Source organism: Arvicola amphibius, chromosome X (genome assembly GCF_903992535.2).
Source record: "Arvicola amphibius chromosome X, mArvAmp1.2, whole genome shotgun sequence".
In the NCBI taxonomy this organism is placed as follows: Eukaryota; Metazoa; Chordata; class Mammalia; order Rodentia; family Cricetidae; genus Arvicola; species Arvicola amphibius.
The window spans coordinates 95,465,855-95,485,533 of record NC_052065.1 but is presented as its reverse complement, the minus strand read 5'-3'; the positions used below and the strand labels follow the sequence as shown (position 1 = coordinate 95,485,533).

At 36.5% G+C, this 19,679-nt stretch overlaps 2 protein-coding genes across 2 annotated transcripts in view; one reads left to right on the top strand and one right to left on the bottom strand.

Annotated features, from left to right (window-relative positions):
* Positions 1-19,679, top strand: part of Ammecr1 (AMMECR nuclear protein 1) — a 111,846-nt gene that overhangs the window by 26,110 nt on the left and 66,057 nt on the right. The gene's annotated exons all lie outside the window — the stretch shown is intronic.
* On the bottom strand, positions 6,088-7,009 carry LOC119805392 (ribosome biogenesis protein NSA2 homolog). The gene has a single exon (XM_038317345.1). The coding sequence runs from the start codon at positions 6,968-6,970 to the stop codon at positions 6,161-6,163; it is 810 nt and encodes a 269-aa protein (XP_038173273.1). The 5' UTR covers positions 6,971-7,009; the 3' UTR covers positions 6,088-6,160.

Sequence of the window (19,679 nt, the reverse complement as noted above, 5' to 3'; positions counted from 1 at the left end):
CAGATTTACCCATTTAGTCTTAGTACCGGTATATGGAAACATGCTATCTCTTCTATGGAACCTAGTGATTGACTGTTTCTGTGTCTGTGCAGTATGTGTCAATTTTTAATAAAAATTGATGTCATATATCCACATGCCTACAATTATACATGTGTGTGAGTACATTTAACTATGACAGTTCAGATTTAAGTATATATATATATATAGAGAGAGAGATGACTATCATTTGCCATTGTCCTTACTTTTGTGAGGGACCCTTGTGTAAATAATGCTACATAGTACTATGATTTTGCCTCTTTTTCTTGACCTGTTCCCTCATTTGTGTGCCTTCTTAATCTTGCTCCATTGCTTTCAATGGAGTGGGTTGTGCTAGAAGTAAAAAACTCAAAGAGGGGAAATGTCACATGGTGAATTGAGTGTACATAGTGGTCATTTTACAGTTCATGAACTTACTTGGTGAGGAAGGTTTTAGGGATGAGATTGAATTATGGTTCAAGTCATACTGATTGGAATTTTATTATGAAGAAGACAACTAGACATTCCAGTCATTGAGGATCATGGGAAGGCCTGAATGACTAGTTTTGTTCTGTGAACTGTAGGATAATAAGGATATTTAAGAATTTGTTGTAGTTGTTGAGATGTAGTTTCTCTGTGTAGTCCTGGCTGTCCTGGTCTCTCTGTAGACCAGGCTGGCCTGAAACTGACAGAGATCCGCCTGCTTCTGCCCCGTGTGTTATGATTAAAGGTGTGTGCCACCACCATCCAGTGTAGTCAGTCTTGAATCATGTGAGTTCCAATATACTTATTGAAATGACTTGAAATTATAGCATTTGTTTATTCATCTTTACTTTGTTTTCTGACTTACTGAGGAATACTATAAGAGTTATATGCTTGAATTAGAATGAGGGAAAGTCATATATAAAACCAGCTCATTGTTAAAGAGATCATTAGAAGTGTACAGTCTAGAGAGGGCTCTGGTATACATAAGACTTAGTTGTGAAATTAAATTTGAGAAGAACAAATGAGTGCAAATAATAGAACAAGAAAGGAAGGGCATCATTTGGAATTTAATCAAATAATGTGGGTGATAGTTCGGAGGTTTCTATTAGGCTAGCTCTGCTCTTCCAAAGTGAAGGGCTGTGCCATTTTCAAGTAGAGAGTTGGAGAGCTTTGTCAGCCACACACTGTTGAAGTCCTGTACAGCATGGTTTGTAATTTGCTGCCAGGTCCATTTTGCAGATCTCCAGTTTTCTATCAATTCTGGACAGTGTACAACTAAACTGAAATTCTTGTGAAGCTAAATCAAAAGAAATGAATGCTGTTGGATGAGAAAATAATATATGATGTGTGCCTGGCTGGTTGCTTCACATACTTATTTTTACTTCTCTCCACTAAGTCAATACATATGAGGGCATGTATGCTAGTGTGTTATCGAGTGGACACTTTGTTGAAAGAAAACTGCCCATTCTATCAAGTCCCCTATCTTATAAAAATGCTAAGTACTCTGGCATTTCTCTTTTTCCTTTTCCTCTACTGATTTATGGTTTCTGATGGCTCAAAGACATTAATACAGATATAATATACTTTCTCCTTAGTAATCCTCTTTTTCCTTAGTTACCTAAACTTCAAAATTGGGTAAGTGACCTTCTTCACATTCCTTGTTCATAGCTATATTCTTTTTAATTTTTGTTTTTTTTGTTTGAGACAAAGTTACTCTGTATAACAGCTCTGACTGTCCTGGAACTCACTCTTTTAACCAGGCTAGCCTAGAACTCCCAGAGATTCGTCTGCCTCTGCTTTCCGAGTGCAGGAATTAAAGATGTATGCCACCGCCACCTGGCTCATAGCTATAGTCTTAACTATGTACTGCTTTTGTATCAAACTTACATTTATTTTTTTTTCCATCCCTTACTATTTCCTGAAGACTAGGGATGGTGGATGACCTTTTAATTTTTTTTTTTTTTTTGGTTTTTCGAGACAGGGTTTCCCTGTAGTTCCTAGAGCCTGTCCTGGAACGAGCTCTTGTAGACCAGGCTGGCCTTGAACTCAGAGATCCGCCTGCTTCTGCCTCCCGAGTGCTGGGATTAAAGGCGTGCTCCACCACCGCCCGGCGACCTTTTAATTTTTGATTCCTATCTAGCACATGGCACATAATAGAGAAGGTTCTTCATAATGGTTTCTTTCTTAGATTAATTGGTTTGGTTTGGTTTGGTTTGGTTTTGGTTTTTTAAGACAGGGTTTTTCTGTAGCTTTGGAACTTGTCCTGGAACTAGCTCTTGTAGACAAGGCTGGCCTCGAACTCACAGAGATCTGTCTGTCCCTATTTCCTGAGTTCTGGGATTAAAGGCATGCACTACCACTGCCCGGCCTCTTAGATTAATTTTTGCTTTTAATTATTCATATGTGTCTCTGTATGTACATGCACATGTGGAGGCTAGAAGGGCACATCAGATCTCCTGGAACTGGAGTTACAAGTGACTGTGAGTCACCTGGTGTGAGTGCTGGGAACTAAATTCAGGTCCTGTGTAAGAGCAGTACCTGTTCTTGGGTGCTGAGCCATCTCTCTAGCACATAATGCTTTTTAAATTAAATTGATCCTATCAACTGCAATCTGGATTTTCTTCTTGTCTGTGTTATGGGATTTTTTTCTTGCATACCATAACCAATTCTATCTATAAAGGAAAACTCCTTAGGCTTCTTTGGAGTCTTATCTTAATATAGGTAACCTATATCTGAAATACTTGTGACTTGCCTCCAAGTGGCACACTAACCCCCCATGGGTGTAATGCCCACATTTCACCACGAACAAGATGATGCATGGAGATTGAAGTGCAAGTGGTGATTGAGGCAAGGGATTCAGAGCAGCAGAATCTACAATCATTTCTGCCCGTAGAACAGTGGAACTCAGGAAATCAAGGATCCCCATAGTCATCCAACAAGGAACCCACCTGCTTCAGGTAGAAATTAGATAAGTCATACCAGCTTTTGTCACTGTTGTGACTAGAATACTGTTAGCTAGGTGTCCTTTCTCCTACTGCAACAAAGTGGCTTCTCTTTTTCAGGATTGGAGAATAAACTGGAACTGCTTGAAAGTTCTTAGTGAGCTAGGTCTGGAGGGGAAAGAGCCTTGGCTTTAGTGACTCCTTGTAGACTATAGACAGACACCGTGCTGGACAATGGATCACAGAATCTATTTCTCTGTGTGAGTACTCTTTGACCAAGAACTCTATATTTTCTCCCTTCTCCAGCCTCGAGTAGCCATTATTGCTACACTTTTTTCTTGCATGACTTCAACTGTCTATATATTAGATTTCACATATAAGGTGAGATTATGAGGTATTTATAGTTGTGTGAAAACTTATCTTACATAGTATATTCTCCAAATGTATCCATATTGTAGCAAAAGAAAAGGATATTTACCACCTTTTTAAGGCTGACTGGTATTTCAGCATTTCTATGTATTAATTTCCTCCATCCATCCATCCATCCATTGATGAAAATTTAGGATGTTTCCATTTCTTGGCTGTTATGAATAGTTTTGTAGGGAACACAAAAAGGCAGATATCCCTAAAAAAACATTGATTTCAGTCCCTTTGGATAGATTCCAGACATAGGAATACTGTGTTGTATTATAGGTTTGTTTAGTTTTCTGTTGTCTTTGCAGTGCTGGGAAATGTAGCCAGTACCATTGAGCTATATATACCCACAGCCCTGTATAATAATTTTTATTTCAATTCAAAAAACAAAGCAAATAAAGCAAACCTTCCCTACTGTTTTTTTTTAACCATGGATGCCCTATTTACATTTTTATTGACAATATTTGAGTATTGGTATTTCCTGTATCAGATTTGTTTCCATTCTAACAGACACAAGGCAGTAAGTATCTCATTGTGGTTTTGGTACGCTTTACTAATGATCAGTGATACTAATCATTTTCTCATGAATGCCTTGGCTATTTGTATGTCGTCATTTGAAAAATGCTTCTATTCTGTGCCTGTTTAAAAATCAGATTTTTTTGCTATTGAGTCACGAAAGTTTTTTATATAGTTCTTTATCAGTTGTATAATTTGTACTTATTTTCTTCCATTTTATCATTGTCCTTTTACCATGCTCATTTTTACATATCACACATTTGAAGAACCAACTAACATTAAGGTGAAATAAAGAATTGAACTATGTTATGCAGAAAATTTTTAGCTTGATGTCATCCTATTTATCTATTTTTGCTTGGATTTCTTGTGCTTTTAGGATCATACTCAAAAAAAATTTGTGGTGGCATACATCTTTAATCCCAGCACTCCAGAGGCAGAGGCAAGTGGATCTCTGTAAGTTTAAGGCTAGCCTTGTCTACAGAGCTAGTCCCAGGAAAGCCAAGGTAACACAGAGAAACCCTGTCTTGAAAAACCAACTAGCTAAATAAACAAACAAACAAAACCCCCAAAACTACTGTTGGTGAACTTACTTATGTTTTCTTCTAGTAGTTTTACAATTTTATATCTTACATTTAAGCCTTTTATTTATTTTGAATTCTTCTTTTTGTATTTTTCTTTCTTTTTCAGACATGTATACAATGAAATGTATCTACACTTCTATTTCTCCTCCAGCATCCTCCATGTTCCCATAAACTGCCCCCTCCCAAGTTCGTGTCTTTTTTTTTGACAACCCACTAAATCCAATTAGTGCTGCCTGTAGCGCTGCATTGTATAGGGCCATCCACACTCTCACAAAAGAATGGTTTTCCTGCCCCCAGAAGCTGTCAGCTGCCAATAGCTCCTCACTAAGACTTGGAACCTGGGGATCATCTATCCCATTTATGCTGGGATTTTCTCTAGCTTAACCTTGTGCGGGTCTTATGTAGGTAACCTCAGCTGCTGTGAGTTCATAAGTGATAGCCATGTTGTGTCCAGAAGCATTTCATAGCATTCTTATAATCCTCTGGCTCTTACACTCTTTTCTCTTAATGTGCATTGGGGTTTTGTCTGCATTCATGTCTGTGTAAGGGTGTTGGATCCCCTGGAACTATAGTTACAGACAGTTCTGAGTTACTATGTAGGTTCTGGGAATTGAACCTGAGTCTTCTGGAAGAGCTGCAAAGTGCTCTTAACCACTGAGCCATCTTTCCAGCCCCAGGTCTTACATTCTTTTAGTCCCTCTTGCATTTGTTCCTTGGTTTGCGGGGGGGCGGGGGGGGGAGGATTTTTGTATGTCGCATATACTGAAGGTCTAATTTCATTCCTTTGGATATGGATATCCAGTTTTCTTTAACCTGTTTTTGAAGGATACTACCCATTCCTCCTTGTGTACTCTTAGTTCCTTTGTAAAACCAACAAAGAAACAATCAGTTGACCATAAATGTATGAGTGAATTTCGAATTCCTTAAGAGTGTTTCTGGGGTTTTTGCAGAGAGTTTACCTAAGGAGGGAAGACCTACCATAAATGTGGGGACGCTATTCCATGGGCTGGGGTACAGGGCTCAATAAGGATAAAGTGAGCTGAGCCCTGACATGCATTGCTCTGCTTCCTGACTGCAGATACAATGTTCCTCAAACATTTCCCCCACAGCTAGAGCTGCTCTAACCACCATGCTTTTCCTACCAGGATGGCTGTACCAACAAACTGTAAATCCCAATAACCCCTTAATAGGCTTTTGTTGCTGACCTTTTCCACAGCAAGAGGAACTATAACTAATATGTATCTCCTTGGTTAAATTTGGATATAAATATTTTAAATTTTATTACTATTACGAATGAAGTTGTTTTTAAAACTAAAATATTTTTAAAATTTTATTTTAGTGTATTTTTTAAGTATATGTGTGCTTTACCTATATGTATGTCTGTGTACCACATGCATGCCTGGTGCCTGCCGAGGTCAAAAGATGGCAGGGCATCAGAGACCCTGGGGCTGAATTTACAGCCGGGAATGAGCCATCATGTGGATGCTAAGAATCAAGTTCAAGTCCTCTGCAAGATCAACCTGTGCTCTTAACTGCTGAGCCATTTCTCCAGCTCTGATTCTTTTTTTTTTTCAGTTTTTATTTTTTATTTACAATGTAACAAACACTCCTTGATGACTACTCATGGGTAGGCACCTTGGTAGTATTCAGAAAGATCACAGTGATGATGTTTTCCTAATGGTGCGTAGTTCTCAGTAGAAGTCACTATCAAACCAGTAAGACTGCATTTATGCACCCATCGTTTTCAGGATTGTTGGTAACTTGGGCATACTTTCCCCAAATAACCTTGCCTCCTTGTGTCACAAGGCCCAACTCGCTCACATTCACTTCAATAACTGTACCTTTGGTGATTACACCCAGAGTTGTATGTAATGGGGATGATGGATTCTTTTTCACACCAAGTATTGGCAAGCAAAAGGTAGCTTTCAGCTCAGGATGTGTGACATGAGCTTTTTTGAAACGCAGACCCATCGGCCTGATAAACCTTTCATATTTAGGCGGTTTTCTGGTAAAACCATCACCAACAAAGCAGACTTTAGTAAGCATCCTCTTCCATGCCTTCTTTTTTCTTTTTCCTGTTCGAATAACTTTCAATACTTCTGTTTCTCCTTGGGCACGAACTTTGGGTAGAGGGACTTCCCATTTTCCCACCTTCTCTTTTCGTTTCTGCTTAATCATGTTGGAAAGCACTTTTGCCCTAGACTGCCCCTCTCTGTCCAGCAGGTAGGCAGGCACTGCTCCTTGTGCGGTCTTTTTATCACTCTTTTGCTTGGTGTTTCTCTTTTCATGCATCTTAATAGTCTTTTTCATTTGTATTTTCTCAGCATGGCGCTGCTTATGGTAGAGCTTAGCCTTCAGGCCAATCATTTTCTTTGCCTTCTTTGAACGTTCATGGGCCTCCCGACTTTCTTTCTTTCTCTTTTTCTCATGGTAATCCAGACGATATCCATAGCGTTTACGGTGTAATTCAATATGTTCATTTTGTGGCATGATGACAGCCGCGGAACAGCCGTCCATGACCTCCAGACTGCGAAAAACCTCTTCTGGGTCTCACTGACCCACGAGCACACGCCGCGCAAGGCGGAACGGGAAAGGGCACCATTTTAAGAAGCCCAGCTCTGATTCTTTTAATGTGTTCCTGAATTTGGTTTGGCCAATATTTTTCTGAAGGTTTTTTAAACTTATATTTAATAGACGCATTGCCTTATCATTTTCTTATGATTTCTTGGGTCATCGCAATATACACCCATCTTTGACTATTTTTCAGTGGGGGAATTTTATTATTTTGTTAATTTTTTTGCTTAATGTTCAGAATTTTTAGCCCTTCACAATTTGTTCTTGGTTTGTTTTATGTCTTTAGGAATTAAGTTTCTTGTATGCTATCCCGTTTGTTAACAGAATTGTTCATGGAAATTGCTTTTGATCCTCTGTGTTTTGCTGATTATCAGTTGTGCCATGTTTTTAATTCTTGGTCTTATTTCAGTAGCCTTTCTTATTATTAGTTAAGCTAGGGATTTGTCTATTATCTCTTCAAAAGCCAAATCTTTTCATTGTTTGTTCTCTTTTATTTTTTTTTAGAATAGTTCATTTGTTTCTCATCTCATTTTCATTCTTCTACTAAGTTTTGTTGGAGTTTGTTCTACTCTTTTAGATGTTTGAAGTATATGTTGTATATATGTTGCTTATATGTGATCTTTGTTCTTGGTTGATATATTGGTTGATAGCTATTAATTTTACTAATAGGGTATTTTTAATTGTGTTTTTGGTATGTTGCTTTTCCATTTCTCTTGTGTGACTTTTTTTTCCTGGAATTAGAGTCTTCTCTAGAATCTAAGCAGTCCTTGAATTCATGGCAGTCCTCCAACCTCAGCCTTCTAGGTGCTGTGATTGTAGGTGTTTATGGCACCATGCCTGGCTTCCATTTTCTTCTGACTAAAGCATTTTTATTTCTTTTTATATTTCTTCTGTGGCCCATTTGTTGTTTAAGAACATTTGTTTAATGTCCCACTATGTGTGTATTTTCAAAAATTCTGGTAATAATTTTTATTTTCATTATTTTATGATCTAATTTAAGGATATTTTCTACCCACCTGCTTATATATTTTGATGGCAGATTTTTAGCTCTGATGCTTGATGACTTACTCTCTTTTTCCCATGCTTTGGACCTTCCGTGCTTTGATTTAACTGGCTTTTGTTTAGAACATTCTGTCTCTGAAACTATTTTCTTGCTATCCAGTTTTATTTTGTTTTGACTAAAGTTTTTTTGGTATTCTGTTCCTATACAGGAAAAGGGTCTCTCACCAAGCACTATGATATAAATATTTATTTCCTCTCAGACTTCGTATACCCAGTCGTAATTCTCAAGTTGATGGAATTAAGGATCTTGTGAGATGATTAGAAGTTCTTTTGTGTGAGCCTCATGAGTAGGACTTTCTGTTCTTATAGAAAGAAGGCCCAAGGATGCTTATTTATCTCTTCTGTCATGCAAAATACAGTGAGAAATTGATGTCTATGAGCAATTGATCCTTACCAGGCAACTTTTCTGCTGGTGCCTTTATCTTCAAATTCGGTGTACAGAAATGTGAGAAATCAGTTTGTCTTATTTATTAGGTACCTACTTTGTGCTATTTTATTGTGACAATCCAAATGAACTAAGGTGCTAGGTATTTCTTTAGGTACTTCTAAGAAAAATACTTACTTAATCAGCAATCTATAGATTCCTAAACCAAAAAAGTAGTTATCAGTAGGAGAATACTGGAAATGGACATTTCTGGTTGACAAAGATATTTCAAGTTTGAAAAGACATCTCATGTATAAATAATACACTATCTTCCATCCACTAACGCAAAGGGGCCAGACTTAACTACTTTGCCCATATTGAGAAGCAATTTTTATCATGAATATAGAGTTTTATTCTTAATAGTTTGGGTTCTGATGTACACATATATTTGAACCCATATATTAACTAATTTGAGTGAAATAACAGAAGAGGAAATGATGTATAAGCTCTCTCATATCTGGAAATGAGAAGCCTTTTCTGGGTCTTTAAAGTCAAATAGCCTTGGTTGATCATGTCTGTTCTATATTATGTCATTGGAAACTAAATGCATCTCTTTAAAATTGAAATTAAACTTATTTTATCTTTTATGTAAAACTGTAACCATTATGTGTAAACAAGTCTTGCTATGAAGGTTAAAACACATACAAAACTACCCAATAGAACTCAACGCCTAGTGTGCTCTTACTTAGTGCTTACTCTTATTTTCCTTCTCGACATTCTTAAGTCTGAGCCATTTGACTGATCAAGGCGCAGTCCCTTGTTTGCATCCATAGTGCCTCCAAAGGCTTACATTTTCTAGACATGGAATCATTTTATGAACCTGCTAAATGATTTTTATTATGATTAATCATAGTACTTAGAACACTCCCTATTCTCCTAGGTAGCTAAGCAAGGGAATTGAGGGGTCTCATTGGCCCAAAATAATAGAATTAAAATTTAGAGTTACACCTCTATTGATATGGACTTACTATATGGCAGTTTGCAAAATTCTTTTTTTTTTTTGGTTTTTTGAGACAGGGTTTCCCTGTAGTTTCTAGAGCCTGTCCTGGAACTAGCTCTTGTAGACCAGGCTGGCCTCGAACTCAGAGATCCGCCTGCCTCTGCCTCCTGAGTGCTGGGATTAAAGGCGTGCACCACCACCGCCTGGCTTGCAAAATTCTTTTAATCAGTAATGTCATTGGATTTTGTATTAGTTTATTTTTCACATTCCTGTGATCAAATACCAACTTAAGGCATGAAGGGCTTCTTTTGGCCCTTCATGTAACTCCACAGTGGGCTGGGAAGACATGGTGCTAGATCTGGCTTCTCTATGGAGGTGGGAACATGAGGTATTTTGCTCACATCTCTAAGGATCAGGAAGCAGAGAGAAAAGGAAGTGGGGTCTGACTATAAACATTAAAGCCTGCCCCCAATGACCTACTTCCTATACCTAGGCCTCACCATTAGAGGTTCCACAGCCTCCTAAAACAGTGCCACTAGCTAGGGGCCAAGTGTTAAGATAACTTGTGCCTACAGGAGACATCTTATATTCAAAAAATAACAGATCCCTACAGCAATCTATCAAATGTGTGGCCTCCATCTCAGATAATCATGTCTGAGGATCAAGAGAATTAGGTCCTTTATACTCTTCTGACTGAATGTTTTACCTTAAGCATATATCTTGTTGATAACCTTCCCCTTTCTGCCTTATTCCATCACCTTTGTCTTACTAAGCCATGGTGATTTGAACTGTGAGGATCTGGTATGCGATGTATATACTTACTGGATTTCTAAGAATAAAGTATTATTTGTTTCCTCTCAATTTTATCCCAGGGATGCTTCTCTCCCTATGATAGTCTAAAGTGTGGGGCTTAGAAATCCATTAAATGTTACTTAATACCTTTGGTGTACACCTGTATGTTATAGACAGACATGCACTGTGCGTTCAAAAGCAGTATTTGTTGGTCTTAGATTGTAACAGAAATGATTTTTAGTGCCACAGATGCTTGTTAGAACTGTTAGATTTAATTATTTCATCTATTTTTTCTTTCAACAAACATGTTTAGTCCTTATGTGCTGGGGCAATGGTTATGTCCATTTAAAAGATTGGCTCTTTGTCCCTTGGGACTTACAATCTGCAAAATGGATGATAAAAATAATGATAGTTATTATAAAGTCATGAAGCACTTCAAAATTTATCTATGTTGGGATCTTACTCAATTATGACAGCTGCTTCTGGTCACCCCTTTTACAAAGTTAGCACTGGGAAGATGTCCTTAGAGGAGGAACAATGTCTTTGAGAGCTCTCTGCAGAGCTCACCTTCTTTTCCGTCATTTGGGCTATTCCTTGTATAGTTGTGACAACCATGATCAAATTGGAGTTTTAAGGGTTGTTAAGCTCAAGCAGGTTGTTGAGAAAGGAAGTTAGGAATGAAACAGTTTTGGAGAAGCAACCTCATATCATTTCAGACTTATTTTACCTTTTATTCTTTCAAATGACTTGCCTTGTAGTGTATTATACTAAGAAAAATGAAAATTACATATTTGAAAATACATATTTAACTCTAATGTATTTAAGAAGTTCTTATAAAGCTGGGTGGTAGTGGCACAAGTCTTTAAACCCAGCATTCAGGAGGCAGAGGCAGGCAGCTCTCTTGAGTTCAAGGGCAGTCTGTTCTATAGAGCATGTTCCAGGACAGCCAGACCTACACAGAGAAACCCTGTCTTGAAAAAAACAAAACAAACAAACAAACAAAAAACAAAAAAGCAAACAAAAGTAAAAATGTAAAAGATTATATAAAGCGCCTTCTAATTCGATGCTTTTAGTTTTGTGGCATTGAAACCATGGAATAAATTCTTTTTTATATATAGGATTTGAAGAAGAGGGAGCCCATAAGTTGCAAAGAAGCCATTTTTACTGTGGAGTAAATATACTTGAGTTTAATTTTTAAACTATAACCGTGGTTTGACCATTAATTAAGGCAGCGTCTTTAACAATGAGAAAAACATTTAACACAGCTGTCATTGATTCATCCAATTCATAAGTGCTGATCATAAATAAATATTCTTGGAGTTTTAACTCATTGAAGCCCATCTCTTTAGTGCCAATGTCTTTCTGGAAAGCACTGATAAAGACATTTGATAAAATGCATAGAATGATAAAATATTTTCAAACTTTCATCTGGTAATTTTGTTCCTTAAGCAATCTATACTGAGAAAATAAATCTCAAATCCTGATAACCCATAATGCACAGACACTTTGCCCAACAGTTTAACAAGAAGGAAATGATTAGCTAATGTTTGGGAAACTTGTGTAATGAAATATCATAGAGCTTTCCAAATATTTTTAAAGAATATTAACCATGCAGGAACATGTTTATGCAATTCAACTGAAAAAAAAATAAGCTATATAAAACCAGTGCTGGGACTTACGCCTAGGGCCTGCCATGTGCTCGGCAGTCACTTTACTGCACTGACCTAGACCTCGAGCCTTCTTCTGTGGACACTATTTCCATTGTAAAGTTTCCATCTTCTTTGTGCTGGAAGGTTTATAGTTTCATCTATTTAGATTTCTGTATTTTAAATCATGTATAGCCAATCAGTGTAGATTAAATTCATAGTGAATACACATGTTCTATAAGCATTCCAACCTTTCAGTGAGACAATTTCTACTACTATCCAATCAAATTTATATTACTGTGATATAATTTTTTTTCAGATTTTTATCTTTAGAACATTTTTCTTTGTAATGAGTTTTTAATTTTGTAATGTTTATTTTGATATTTTTGGTATGGCTTTATCTTTGCTAGTTTCAGTTTTTGGGTATTCTCTTCTTAAAGAACAACAATTCAGTTCCACATTGAAGACTACCTTTCAACAGTAAAGTGCTTTCCCAGTACAAAGTCTTGGATTCAGTGCACAGTACCATACCCCCATATAAAGTTGGTGCTCTCATTACCAGCTATTCTATTCTATTATTTACCCTGTACATAAAAGTCCTACTTTATTTAGTGGGAAAAGTGGAGAAGGACAGATGTCAGTATATCCTAAAAGAGCTATATTTGTTTCTTTTAAAATGCTACAATCTTGATTTCTCTAATTGAATCTATTCTCCCCAGACATATTGATGGTGTAAAAAAAGCTACCTTTCATTGAATCATTCATTGGGCTAGACACTTTTATGTATTAAACAGTTTTGCAGTCTACTACAAGAACTATTTTAAGTAAAACAATCATTTGGAAATTGTACTCTTACATTAGAAAATTACAAATGTGTTCCCACAGAAAACAGTTTGAATTTAACTTAATTCTAATGGTTTATTTCTAATGAATTAGTTCTTCATGCCTAATTAATTTTGCCATTGCTTCATTTCCTTCCATTGAAGAAGATATCATTTCATGGTCTCTCTACTCCCTCCCTTCTTTTTTGCTTGCCTCTTGCCTCTTGCCTCTTTGATACTGGATGCCAGCATGCTGTACAGAATTGTATTCCTCCCCTCCTCTCTTCTATTTTAAGAAATTTCTTTTACTAAGTTATCCAGGCTCCTCTTGAACTCACTGGAGCCCAGGCAGACCTAGAACTTGCACTTCTTCTGCCTTAGTCTTTTGAATAACTGAGATGATAGGTCTGTGCCTCCAGGCCTGAAAAATTGTGCTTTCTTCTCTTATTGCTATGATTAATCTGAGTTGATTGCTTTCATTCCTAGACCATATACTAATCTCTATTTCACCGTGTATGTACCTAGCAGTTCAGTTGGAGACTTTTTAAACCGAAGCATTTAAATATACGCAGCAAGTTGTTGTAATAGAGGTTGTTAGTAAAACTACTGATTTTTGTTGTTGTTGTCTTCTCTGTTATCTTTTCAGGGGACTTGGCTCCTTTGTTTGGCTTCTGTTTGATTTGTTTACGGAGATGCAGGCTTTGAAGTAGACAGTTATATAGGGCCATTACAGAGAAGGGTGAAACAAAAAGGCTGCTTTATACAAAAACAGGTGTCCTCATTCTACCATCTTGCTTCCTGGAGTTCTCTGCACTTGTCATTCATGGATTTTGGTTTCCTTTCGAATGTCTGCATTGACTTTCTTATTGCTATCCTAATTTTCTGTAGAAATTCACTTTGCCCTTTGTCTCCACATTTAGGAAATAGTTCATGTTATTCTATGAATACTGAACTGTCATAGTGTTGCCTGATGTGGTAGTAGGGATACTTTTAAAATAACTTTTTGGATATAATGATTTAATGATATTATCTCATTCAGGTTTTTATTTCTGTTTTGTGATAAAGGGCTTTGTATATTTGGTTCTCTTCATTTGGAGTTCCTATCCTTAGGTAACTGTTCCTTTATGGATATTACATTGCCTTTGCAAGATTTGTACTAGTAAAATTGATACATTTAGTGTTATCTCTTGTCACAATGAAGTAAGTAGCTGTGATGTAAGACTTTAAATAGTCACAGCTAAAATAGCTGTTTAAAAAATAGAGTAAAAACGGCATATACATCAGACATTGTTCATGATTACTGAGAATATCTTCAAGTATGTCAGGTATTATAAATATAATTATTCAGATTGTTTTTGTTTTCTAACTCATGGAAAGAGAATAAAAAGTGGTCTATTTTTAGCAGAGACTGAAGGGAATATCTGTGTGACTATTAACTGACACTTTTGTCAAGTTCAGTTTCTACCTGGGCGCTTTGGCTTTTATTTCCTTTTCTTTCATTACTTTGGACATTAGAGTTTTCAAAGTGAAATTTTTAACAGTGACATCTCTAACCTTTAGGTCTGAGGAGCGTGTTGCCCCTGAAATTGGTTGAGTCACTTAATATATTTCACCACCTGCAAAAGCTGAAGAGATCTGTCCCTTTTGCCTTCTGCTTCCTGAGCCATTTTCCTGCTGGTAGTAATCTTCTATTGTGTGTGGCAAGTTTTTTCACATTTCTGATGTGAACCCTACCAGAGTTTGATCCTTAAAGTGACTCGGGATTGAAAGGTTTCGAGATTTCCACTTCTGTTTATGAAAGAGTAACTGGTACATGACTGGTTATTTTTCAAGTCTTATCTCCCATAACAACTGGAAACCAGACAAAATGTATGGAAAAAAACCTTGTGTCCAGACATTACACAGAGGCTGCAATCTTTGAAAGAAAGGAACGGATGAGTGGAATGAGTGTTAGAGTCACCCTGACTTTTATCTGCAAAATGGGACTTTCAAGGTCAATAAGCTTGAGGTCTTGCTGAATTTAAGAGACAGGGAGAAGTAGATAGCAGGGATTGGTGGAAGAGATTATTAGAGATGGGGAGCCACTCACAAAAATAACTCCAAAATTCTGCAGAAATGTAAATCTGAGCATGTGTCATAAAGGACATCTGAGATCCTACACCAGGAGTTATGAGAAACTATTTAATACCAGGTGCATACAGTAGAGACCCAATAGTGATCTTAGCATGTTAACAGACTTAACCCTAGAGTAAGGCTACTCTAATCCCAGATGAACAAAACAAAACCACACCTTGAAAAATGACTCTCTAATATAATTTAACTGTTTGTCCACGGGACTAAGGCAAAATCCAGATACTCAAAAATGTAATTATTAAAAGGGTCAGTACCCTCCCCAGATTATTAGATCTTCTAAGAAGCAGTGAAATATGAGCTGTAAGTAGTAGAAAGTTAGTCAACAGAAAGAGAACCAGAAATGATGGCAGTTAATTAACAAAGGACTTTAAAGCAACTCTGGAAATACCTTGAAGGATTAAAAGAAAAGCATAATTATAACAAAGAAATAAAAGACTGTAGAGAATCAAAAGGATCTTCTGGAGGGGAAAAGTGTACGATATGAAATGAAAATTTACTTGATGAGATAAATAGCAAATTAAACATTGCAGAAAAAAGGATTAATGAATTTCAGTATGTGAGTGGAAATTGTCCAATTTCAGACATAATAGTTTGGGGGAGATTCAAAGAACAGTGAGGCAGTATCAAGCAGATTTCTATGCCATGTAACTGGAGTCAAGGAAAGAGAAGAAGCAACAGAATAAAATAGTGAAGTAATGACTATAAATTTTCAAATATGTTGAAAACTTTGGAGACCTCTCTCCATAGATGTGAGAAATTTAGCAACCAGCAACAGAAAAACTACAAAGAAAACAAGATTAGAACAATTATAATCAATGTGTTAAAAGCAGTGATTGCATTTTAAATGCTGCTGGAGAAAAACAAAAACATATTAAGTGCAGAGAGAGCCATTTACTTCTCATCAAAGACATTGATGAAGATGACACACTGGTACCCTTAAAGGACTTAAAGTGAGAAAACAAACAAAATGTAAAATAAAATAGTACTTCCGACTGCAAAATCCATAGGTAATGAAAGTATCTTAAAAATTAAGGTACTAGCACACCACAACTGTAAAAACATTAATGGCATCCTTTAGAAGGAGAATAATGCCTGATAGGAGCAGAGACAGGTAGGTCCTGGGGCTAACTGATCAGTCAGTCTAACTGAAATGGTGAGCTCCAGATTTGGTGACACATAGTTTCAACCTCTAGCCACCAGATATGCAAGTGCCCAACACTTCTCACATATATATGCACATAACACACACACACATACACACGCATGCACACACAAATATAGGTATGGTAAACTTAAATGGAACCATACCAATAAGTTAAATATAAGTAATGTAGCCACTGAACTTAAAGGTTACAAAACTGTAAGAACTAATAATATACTATAGATAAGAACTAACTTTAAGAATAAATATGCATTAAAAGCAAGAATATGGAAAGATAATGTGAACAGTAACCATGAAGAAACCAGAATGCCCATATTAATATGAGATGAGTAGTCTTTAGTAAGAGTGGTATTACCAGGAATAAGGCTGGCCATTTTATTATGATAACTGATCAATTCATCAAGAAGACAATGACCAGAAATATGCCCCTAACAGAAAGTCAAACATGGAAAATAAGCATCTTCTGATAAGATAAACAGACAAAACTGTCATCAAAATTGGATATTTTAGCTATCTTAACTTGGTGCTTGGTAGAACTAGATGTAGCGGATAAAGCTTCATTGAGGAGATGAAAGGCAGATAACACAACTAACTGAATCTAATTGATGTATATAAAACATTGGGCACAACACTACTAGAATATATTTTCTTCTTAAATTCATGTTACACTTAGTATGAACCATAAAATAATCTTTCAGCACATTTAACAAGGAGCTCATATAATGTATGTTCTTTGACCAAAATGAAATTAAATTGGAAGTATCAAAAGTATCTTTAATTGCTCAAATATTAGGCTATTATACAGTATATTTGTTGTTATTGCTGTTTTGAGACGGTCTCACAGTGTAATTCAAGCTAGCCTAGAACTTACTATGTAGCCAAAGCTGGCCTTGAACTTATGATGAGCCTCTTGCCTTAGTCTCGCAAGTGCTGGGATTATGGTCATGAGCTGCCATGCCTAGCTTTAAATATACATCTAAAAAGATAATGAGCCAAAAATCATAAGAGAAGTTAGGAGATATTTTAGATAAATAATAATGAAAATACAACATATGCAAAATTTATGAGATGTGGGTGGATAGAAACAACTTCAAAAGGAAAACCTAAAGTCAACCAACTTCTCCTTTAGAAACTAATGAACAAGTGCAGATCCCTCCAGGTAAATAAGAGAATTGTAGAAAAGTAAAACCGAGTGAATGGAGAACAAGCAATATAGGCAAAATACAAAGCAGGTATCAGCACACAGAGCAATAAAATTGTTGAGCTTATAGCTAGACTTACAAAAATTAAAAGGGAGAAAAGACACGTTCACAGAAATATCCAATGTTGGAAACAATGTAATAGATCTTACTACAGCTCTTAAAGCCATTGAAAGAATAAGAGAATATTCTGCTGAATATTATGCCAGGGATTTCTACAATGTAGATAAATGAAAAGATTCATTGAAAGCTACAGTTGATCAAAATGGACAGAAAAACTAGGAAATCTGAAGTTTGACATCTTTCTAAGACATTAACTGTACAATTAAATATTCAACAATTAAAACTATATTTTTATGTATTTATGATATATTTAATGGTAAATCCTATCAAATGTTTAAGGAACAAATAAACCAAACTCAGAATATAGAGGACAATAGAACTCTTCCTAATTCATGCTGTGAGGCAGACGATGTTGCAACCTGTTGGTATGCAGCAGCCATGGAAAACAGTGTAGGAATTGCTGACAATTTTTAATTCAAAATCACCACAGTGCTCCAGCAGTCCCACATTTGAGTACATATTCAAAAGAATTGAAAACGGGAGCTCAGGGCTTATCCCCAGTCTAGTATGCCTTATGTTATTCACATTAGCTAAGGTATGGAAATAATTCCTAACAATAAACGAATAAAGGAAATGTTATTTAAAATGGGAGTTTTTTAAAATGGAAAAATCCGGGCATTTACATCAATGTGGATTAATCTGGGGACCATTATGCTAAGTGAAATAAAGCAGCCACAGGAGGACAAACACTGCATGATTACAAGCACCGCGTGATGACGCTTATGTGAGAAGTCTGTAATAATGCTTACTAGAAGCTTACGACAGGGCTGGAAGGGTTGTTTTCTCTGTGTTAAGTTATAGTTACACTTCCCATAAGCTGTAAAGATCTATACAGTGTAGTCCTTTAGTTAATAGAGTATGCTTATATCAAAATTGACGAAGTTAAATATCATGTTAAGTATCCCTAGTACAAAACAAAGCTAAAAGGATGTAGTTTGGGAGGAGCTGATGAATGTCTATTTCCTTGATTGTGATGGTAGTATCATAGTTGTTTGCAACTATACAAACTCATTGAATTGTGTGTATTAGATGTGTTTATTTTTGCTCGGAGATATGTGCCTATAATCCCAGCTAATTGGGAGTCTTAGCCTCCAGAATCTCAAATTCAACCTTAAGTCTTGGTAGCACAGTGCTGAGTAAAAACCCTATTTTTTAAAAAAAGAGGCATATTTACATACACACACAAACCCAGACACACACACACACAAAAACCACTAAAGCTGTTAAAAAGTTGAAGAGAAATAATATCAGTGTCCTTAATTGTAGTAGTACCAAACAGGAAGCCATTTGTATACCCATCACCAAATTGTAAGCAACCTACATATCTGTCACCAAACTAAAGGCAACCTACATATCTATCAGCAGTTTACTGGATACATTTTTTTGGTGTATTCATTCATTGGAGTTGTAAGCAATAATAATGAGCTCACAAAACGCTTAGATATCCAGAGCAGCATGTTAGGTGAAAGAATATGGACAAAAATGGGTTGTAGATAGGATGATGATTTGTATGTAATTCTAGAAAAGGCAAAACTACAGTGATAGAAAGTAGATTGGTGCTTGCCAGGGTCTAGGATTTCAAGAAAGGAAGCTATTACTAAATGGCATGAGGGAACTCCTTGGGATAAGAGTAAGAGTTCCAAACCTTGAGCGTGATTCAACTTACATATATGTGTACACTTGCCATAGTTTGTTGAATCTTACATTTGATCCTGATAATTTTTTGCATGCAAATTATATTTTGGTAAAAGTGATGTTTAAGAAGCAGTTTGGAAGAAAGATATCAATTCCATCTATAGAAACACTGCAGGCCCAGCAAGTCTAGCTCAATGATAGAGTGTTTACCTAACTTCTACGAGGGCTTTGTTTCAATTCCCAACACCATACACACACACCTCCCTTGGGTTCAGTCCTCAACACCACATGTGCAAGCGCACACACGTATACACACACACACACACACACACATACATATACACACACATACACTCAACCTCTTTTGTAGTTCATGGCAGAAGTTTTTGGGAGTTTGAAATGTTCTTTGAAAGGTAAAAGAAAGAAGGAGAGGACAACTATAGTGCCATTTGTCTGCTTTGTCCCTGGAATCTGCTTTTCTTCCCTCTAAAATGAGAGTTGATGGAGGAGAGTTATCTGTCTATGTTACTTTCATTGGTTAATTAATAAAGAAAACTGCCTTGGCCCTTTAAGAGACAAAATTAGGTAGGCGGAATAGACAGAACAGAATTGTGGGAAAAAAGAAGCAGAGTTGGGGAGACGCTTCAGGCAGTCGCCATAGTGAGTCTCCATGATTCTCCTCTCTGAGATGGACGCAGGTTAAGATCTTTCCCAG